The sequence below is a fragment of the Aethalodelphis obliquidens genome, unplaced genomic scaffold (genome assembly GCF_003676395.1).
Source record: "Aethalodelphis obliquidens isolate GAN/ISIS:26980383/991018 unplaced genomic scaffold, ASM367639v1 scaffold16, whole genome shotgun sequence".
NCBI classification, from domain to species: Eukaryota; Metazoa; Chordata; class Mammalia; order Artiodactyla; family Delphinidae; genus Aethalodelphis; species Aethalodelphis obliquidens.
The window spans coordinates 13,454,135-13,462,069 of record NW_020837960.1 but is presented as its reverse complement, the minus strand read 5'-3'; the positions used below and the strand labels follow the sequence as shown (position 1 = coordinate 13,462,069).

General features: G+C 47.0%; 1 protein-coding gene across 1 annotated transcript in view; it reads right to left on the bottom strand.

Moving 5' to 3' along the window:
- Positions 1-6,894, bottom strand: part of CBY2 (chibby family member 2) — an 11,746-nt gene extending 4,852 nt beyond the window's left edge. Inside the window, 2 exon segments of the mRNA XM_027116781.1 lie at positions 6,429-6,509; positions 6,820-6,894. Coding sequence (XP_026972582.1) covers positions 6,429-6,509; positions 6,820-6,894 — 156 coding nt within the window.
- Positions 6,895-7,935: the final 1,041 nt, after the last annotated feature.

The window sequence follows — 7,935 nt, the reverse complement described above, 5'->3', positions numbered from 1 at the left end:
GGGCACGAACCCGCGTCCCCTGCATCGGCAGGCGGACTCTCAACCACTGCGCCACCAGGGAAGCCCTCTCACTTCTTTTTTATGATTGATTTCTATCAGAAAGATAGTCTCCCTGATCCAGGTGAACAACCAAAGAGAAACCTCTGGTGCTTTATACCTGTTCATAGTATCCTTGATGGCCTTTAAATCACCCTACTCAGTCAGCTGCCTTTATTTTATATCCATATCCTGAACTGGGTACCCAAGGGATTTTCAACTATCCCCTCAACATAAAGGCACTAAATAAAAACTGAACATGTGGGTGGCGGATCCCTAGCTATATAGACAATTTGGGTATTTGGGCCCTTGTCCTTACGCATGCCATTGGGTGACCTCGGTTACATCCTCTAACCTTCTGACCTTGGTTTCCACTTCTGTATAATGAAAGGTCAGTAGCATTATCTCTAATATCCTCTTGTCTAACTTCCTCTGGTCGAAGGGATCCATGTTTACAAACTGGCATCACTATGGCCCCAGCAGTCCTCTTTTATCAACCTAGCTGACATCGTGTCCCCTCCCTTAAATGACCAACACCTTCCAAGCAAGTCCTGTGCTGTCTCTGTTCCGTGCCCACACACCTAATCCAGAAAATACTGATGGACTGATAGGTCTCCTTTACCTCCTTAACCAAGAGACCAAACGCTCCTCTTATGAAAGTCCTTCTATCCTTCCTCTTATCCCCAGACAGGACCCAGAAGGTGGCCAAGTCCAGCACTGCCTCATGGCCTAGTTTCTTAGATAAAACACTTAAATACTGTAAACATTTTAATAGTCATATATTTATTTTAATGGGTATTGGGAAAATATACCTATTTTATCAAACCCACAATCCTATGGATAGGATTCAGATGAAGCTAAAGTAGAGCAGCATCTTTTCTTTTTCTGAAAATGAGACCATCTAAGGGAAAATACTAAATATATACGATTTCAGATATATCAAGAATCGTGCTTAAACTCTGGGAAGGGATTGAGGCAAGACAAATTCTTTCTTTCCCATATTTCCCTGATTCCAATCAGACCTAGCTGGACTTATTAGTCCTCCAAGGAAATCTCTTTCTTGGCCTTGTGAAAACTTCTCACCCTATTCTATTCCCACTCTAAACATTCTTGCACCAAATCACATTTATGTCAATGAATCAACTAACGTTAATTTGGCGTCTGTTCTCAGGGAACTTCCAATCAATTTGAAAATCAGTGCATAGCAACCATTATTTCTTGGGGTAAGTGAGGGAGGTGGACGTGCAGCAAGCATTAATTCTGGCACTACAGTATGGGGAACAGGGGACTGGACATCATAACACTGAAAAGGGTCCTGGGTCTGTGCTGTATGAGTGCATAGCCTTTACAAAATCACTTAATTTCTCTGCCTCAGTTTCCATAACTAGAAAATGTGGATGCTAGCATGATTCAGAGCCACCCCCTATGTTCGTGCAGGCTATACAATGCCCAGCTCTAGAGGGTGCCATTCACAACTGGTGTTGCAGTGCACAACCTGTGCAACCATCCACAGCAGTTTTACTAACATCTGCCCTATTTATTTCAGACGCTTTGTTGTAGAGTTCAAAAATAAAAGGAGAATATGTGACATCTTCTTTGTTTATAGAGAGCTACAGACATGCAAGAATGGTTACTGTGAATTCAGAAGAGAAGTTGCTTAGCATTTCCTTTGATTGTATAGAGCAAGGAAAAGGAAGTAACACTGAAAGACTATTGTGTGATGATATGCTAACGGATTTCCATAGTCATAAGTAATATCTTACTGAAAAGAGCTACCATGGTTCCACCAAAGATCACATAGCCAGCAAGGATTTAAAACCAGGATATCTGACTCCAAACTGCAGGCTCATTCTAGCTCTTCATAATGCCCAGATATTTTATTTTGCATGTGTGTTGATATCATTCCTTTGCAGTGATTCTCATACGTCTTGTCCCATCTTGTCCCCAGATGACTAAATTGTAATTATCTGAGCACAGTGACCCGTCCCTTACTTTTTTTGACATCCCTAGTCCTGGAAGTTAGAACAACACATTTCACATACACTGGAGGTGTGATGAGTCCTTGCCAATGCACTAATCAACCAAAGTGCACTGAAAGGTAAGGAGGAGATATCAGATTGAACTACACAAAACTGTTAACATTATACTATTTTGGGCCCTCAAAAGTGGTGATTTTGTTTACCTTAATATGTTTAGTCTATTTAGGAAAGCCGTATCCACATTTCAATTCACATTTTTAAACTGCAGAGCTGTTACATCATGGGGTTTTCCCCATGTCTCTCTACACAGTCCCTAAAGGAAGCCGTCCTCTGCACACAAGCATGCTGGTGGTCCACACTGCCATCTTGAACCTATAATCCAATGAGACTAGAGGTCTTAAATTCCCAGTAGCTTTGGGCTTAAAAGTCCCATCTTTGACTGCTCTTGTGAAAGTCGCTTAACTTCTCTGAATGTCACCTCTAAAATGAACCCCCATGTAGCTGCTCTGCCCTGTTCCTGGTGGTGTTGTGAGACGCTAAGAAAGTGGTCGGTAAGCTGTCATAAAGACCAAACAGGGGCTTCCCGGGCGGCCCAGTGGTTAAGACTCCTCACTTCCAATGCAGGGGGCGCGGGTTCGATCCCTGCTCGGGGAATTAACATCCCACATGCCGCGGAGCCAAAAGATTTTTAAAAAGACCAAACAGATGGCCAGCTCTACTAGTAAAGCTTAAACGTTCCTGGCCCAAAACACTCTAGCAAATGCTGAATGTTTTTCTTTACAAAAGGACTTTGCAAAAAGTGAGCATCTGATAAGCAAACCCTCGAGGTAAAACATCCCAGGCCCCCTTAGCCAATGTCTGAAGCCAGCTCCTTCTTGGTGGGTCTCCTCAACCAGTGGTATCGCTGGGTTGGTTTCATGGGCTAAACTAATCTGTCCTTGGTGTCGTTGAGCCCCACCAAGAGGTCTGGGCCAAGAAAAAGCGCCTGGAACACCCCCGAAAGTTCTCTTCAGCCTAGGAGGCGGAGTCTACAGCAGCCTGATTCAAGCCCCCAGAGAAGCCTGGCCTGGTCTCCCCATGAAGGAAAGGACGGTCTCTTCCTTGACCTGTGGGAAATGCCCTCACATGTGGATGCAGACCCAGTAGGTGGGAGAGGAAGAGGGGGGCTTCCTCATGAAAGAACAGGATATGAGAAAGGATGCAGGAGGGGAAGACAAATGGCCATGGCGCTCATCACACCTCGCATCTGGCTTTGTTAGGAAGGTGACCAAGAGACGCTGCCCTCAGGGGCAATGTGCTCCCACGTGTGACCTAAGTAAGATGCATTAGTGCTGAGGATCCAGGAAGGGCCCTGGGCACCAACATCTCCCTCACCGGTGCCTGAATCCCACCAATGGTTGGGAATCCGTCCTTAACATCAGGCCTGGCCTTCTCCCTGGCATCTCCTTTTTTTGTGGGCCTCTCATTGTCACAGCCTCTCCTGTTGCGGAGCACAGGCTCCAGACACGCAGGCTCAGTAGTTGTGGCGCACGGGCCTAGTTGCTCCGCGGCATGTGGGATCTTCCGAGACCAGGGCTCGAACCCGTATCCCCTGCATTAGCAGGCAGACTCTCAACCACTGAGCCACCCGGGAAGCCGTGGCATCTCCTTTTTAAATGCATTTGGTCCTAGAAGGAAAATGCATGAAATCACCAACTATGTGCTTCTGTCAGATCACCAGCCTTGTGCGTGGCAAGTGGAGACCGTGGAGGAGGAAAAGCCAGTGGAAGGGCGGGCAGGGCAAAGGCAAAGGAGAGGTGATAAGACCAAAGTCTCTCTCTGATGCTAAGGGGTGTCTAAGGACCAGGACTCTGAGGGGGACCTTCTGGGCTGGAATTTCTGGGGCTGCTGGCCTCCCATCTAAATAGTTCAGCAACAGGGCTAGACAATGACTAGCCAGTTTAGCTGACATGCACTGAGGTTCTCTCCACTCCTGGAGAAGTACGGCTACCACAGACCAGAAGAGACGTCCAAATGCTCCCAGCAGACGTCAAGCCTGTTGACCAAGATTTTTAAAGCCCTACTTTGCCAGCATTACTGAGGGTTACGGTCAGAGAACATTCAACCATCTGGGGTTACTTTTCAAACATGTGAAGCTGAGAGGTCCAGGATGCTGGAAGGAAAAGCCAGATCCGCCACTAATTTTCAGACCAGGTTGACAAGGTTGAGTGTCTCATTATCATATTTTTAAATTAACTCCGTTCCGAGCACCATGAGAAAGTCAATGTTGGTTTTAAGAAATGCGAACAGGTAAGAGGATAATTCATGGGTCAGTGTGACTGATTTTGATAGAATCATAAACTAACAGCAAAGAGGATGAAGATGTCGTCTGTCATGTATCTGGTAGTTTTAGCTAATTGTTTAACACACAATCTTCTGAAATCTTCCTCCTAACACTTATTCAAATTGGTAGAGATACAGGCATTGTTGGTGGATTCCATAGCTTCTGAAGAACAAACCCAAACAAAGGGGACTGAGAAAAGGCAACAGCGAGGGATGAGGGGGGCCCTGGAGGGTGCTGTGGGAGCTCATTCTGACCTGGTATAGATCCTTCATTAACGATCTCACAGGAAACAGTGCCTTTATGAAACTCACAGATAGCGCTCACTGGGGAAATGGGAATGCTGGCGAGAACTGAATCATTATGCACAAAAGGAACCAGGAGGGCAGACAGCTTGGGCAGGAAGTAACATCGATGGCTGGCGAGTTAATGTGTTGGAGGGAAATAGACCAGAAAACACAAATGTTTAATGTGAGGAAGAAAAACTGGAAATCAATAAGACCTGAAAAGACCTAAGGGTGAAACAAATAGTGAACCATAGGCATGTACAATGGAAATGAGAAGCGCCAGGCATGACTGGGAGCTGGGAGGCCAGAGGTACTTTCTGGAGACACAGAGCTGCTGCTGCAATCCCCTTCCCAGATGAATGGGCTCAGCCTCCAAACGAAGCAGAATGTGGCAGATACACGCAGGGAGCTCACGGTAGGCGGTGAAGATGGGCGGAGAAGAGGCACCATCTCTTAAGAGCAAGGGAAGAAGCAGGTGGCATGTGCCCAGCTTGCGGCATAGCAGAGGAAGTGGGCACTGACCTGGCTTCAAGCCTTTAACTCCAGCTCTGACATTACTAGTGGGCTTCCTAGGGTTCCCAGTTCCCGCTCCTATACAATCTCTCCCTCGCACTGCACGGCCCAGGGCCGCCACATGATCAAATCAGGGCTCAATCTCCCTTCCTCCCCTTGTTTTTTGTTTTGTTTTGTTTTTGTTTGTTTGTTTGGCCACACCAGGCAGCATGCGGGATCTTAGTTCCCCGACCAGGGATCGAACCTGTGCCCCCTGCAGTGGATGTGCAGAGTCTTAACCACTGGACCGCCAGAGAAGTCCTCATTTGGGGAGGTCCAGTCAGCACACTGGTCCCTCTCACAGCTCTAGTGATGGCCCAGTTCAGATCATCTAAACTTATAGATGCCCCCTTCACCCCAAGCGCCAGCCTAGAGTACCCTGCCGGGTGTCTGGAACCTGCCGCAGGACTTGTGCCCCCTTGGCAGGTAAACCCATGAGACACATCTGCCCATGTGCCCAGGCAGCAGGTGTCCTCTAATTTCATGCTCTCCAAGATCCCAGGATGCCCACTGGCGATCAATCCTGTTCCTACACGTCCCTGGACAGAGCTTTCAGATAGTTACCTCTGCATTGGATTCCTCCACTCTACATTTCAGCCCCTCTGGCTGCACCACCATAATCTTCCAAGAGGGCCTTGGGTGACTCTGGAGAAGCAAGGCTGCCCCCTTTGTGACACAGCAGTAGGAACAATCCAATCAGGAGGACCCCTCCCAGGAAACCCAGCCTGTCATCCGTTCATTGGCCTCCATTCTGAACCCCCCAGGCCCACCCCTCTTACACTCTCTCTGTCTTTGGTATACAGCAGGCCTTCATTCTCTTGACCCCTCCGCATGACCCTGTACCCCTCAGCCCACATCCTAGGTTCATGGATTCAGTCGTATGCTTTTGACTGCAAGTCTCAGTTCTAATTCTGCCCCCATAAATCCAGAGTAGTTGTACAACAGCAAGCACCAAAAGATCTAATTTTGAGAAGATTGGCTTATTTCCGAGAGTCACAGAAACTTCAAGTGGTAGGGCTGGAAGGTCTTCCCAGATCACCTAACCCACCCCGCTCATTCAAGGGATGAGAAACCCAAGACGCTGAGTGACTAAGTGGCCTCCCCCAGGTACACAGCTGGCTGGCGGCTGACCTAGAACTAGAATCTGAGGCCCTGACTACTCTGCTCCTTCTATGACATCCTGCTAGAGTTTTGACAGAGGAGGGCTATTCTCGCTAAAACTGAGAGGTTGCATCCTTCTGTGATTATCCCTACCTGAGGTAGGACCACACTGATTGGAATTTCTAGGCTTTCAGATCTGGAATCTCTTTTTCTTGTAAAATTTGGCCTCAAGTGCTGTGGAAAAGAGGAAATAAGTAGATTTCTGCTTCCCAGCCCATTCTCTGGACCTCAACTTCTCACCTGAAAAACAGAGGACTTTGTACTACTCACTTATCCCCTCTTGTTAATTATGTACATTATGAAAATCTGAGTCTGAGAGAATGTGAAGATGATATCTGATACGATGCTTTATCAGTCTCTGAACAGAAATTAAGACAGGTATTACAGTTGATGGAAAAGCTTTCTGAAAGCATGTGGAGCAGAGATACCTATACCTACTACCTTTTCTAAAATTATTATTTCTATCTCAAGTAAAAAGCCATACCAATGTTAGGTGCCAGGTGTAGGTCCTAGGCAGAAGTTGGTCACCAAAACACTCAGAACATTCCAGGGGTGACATCACAAAACAATATGATGTCTTTCATGGCTCATGGTCTCTCTCTGAGCATCACAGGTGGGAATGAGGCATCTGATGGTCAGCAAGAGCTCACCCTGGTTGTGTCCACATGGCCGGTCAAGGTCAGTGTGACACACAATAGCCCAAACACGGGCCCCCTGTTTGGTCATCCTGGCTGACATTTACATCCCCACTGCCAGGCTGGGCCGAGACCCCTATCCTCTCTCCAGGGGTGGCATCTTCTACTTGGATTACTCAAGAAGGAAGAAACCCAGACCAAGAGAAAGAATGTAGTCTGAGATGTTTTTTGATACCAATCTATTCTTCAGTTCTCTGACACCAACTGGATGTCCTATACTTCAATTCTGACACATCCCACCTGGAGTTGGTACCAGATTCCACAAGTTAAAGGGCTCAGTCCCACAAAACTGCTCCCACTTCAGATGTCAGTCACAAGTCTTGGGCCACCAGTACTTCTAACTAACCAGCTATAAATCAGAGGCTCGCAGTTTTGCTGATTTGCTAGAAGAGCTCGAAGAACTCAGGAAAACACTTTACTTACAAATACAGGTTTGGGGTTTTGTTTTTTTTAATGAAACATACAGCTCAGGAACAGTCAAATGGAAAAGATGCTTAAGGCAAGGTATGAGGGGAGAGGGAGGCAGAGCTTCCATACCCAGCAGGGCACACCACCCTCCCTGCATCTTCACGTGCTCCCCAACTCGGACGTTCTCCAAACCCTGTCGTCTAGAGGTTTTTATGGAGGTTTCATTATACGGTCATGACTGATTATTTCATTGGCCTTTGGTGATCGAATAATAAAAGACAGATCTATCACTCAAGAAATCCCAAGGGTTTTAAGTTACTCTGTGCCAGGAACTGGGAACAAAGACCAAACGTATATTTTTATTAGACCACATGGAGAAACTGCTGACACCTGGGCTTCATGAAAGGGACAGCCTAGTCCCCTGGCCTCAATTCTGTCAAATCATTTGCCTCTAGAGGCTGTCAGTGGGAGCCCTCCTATGTACCTTAAGTCTCCCA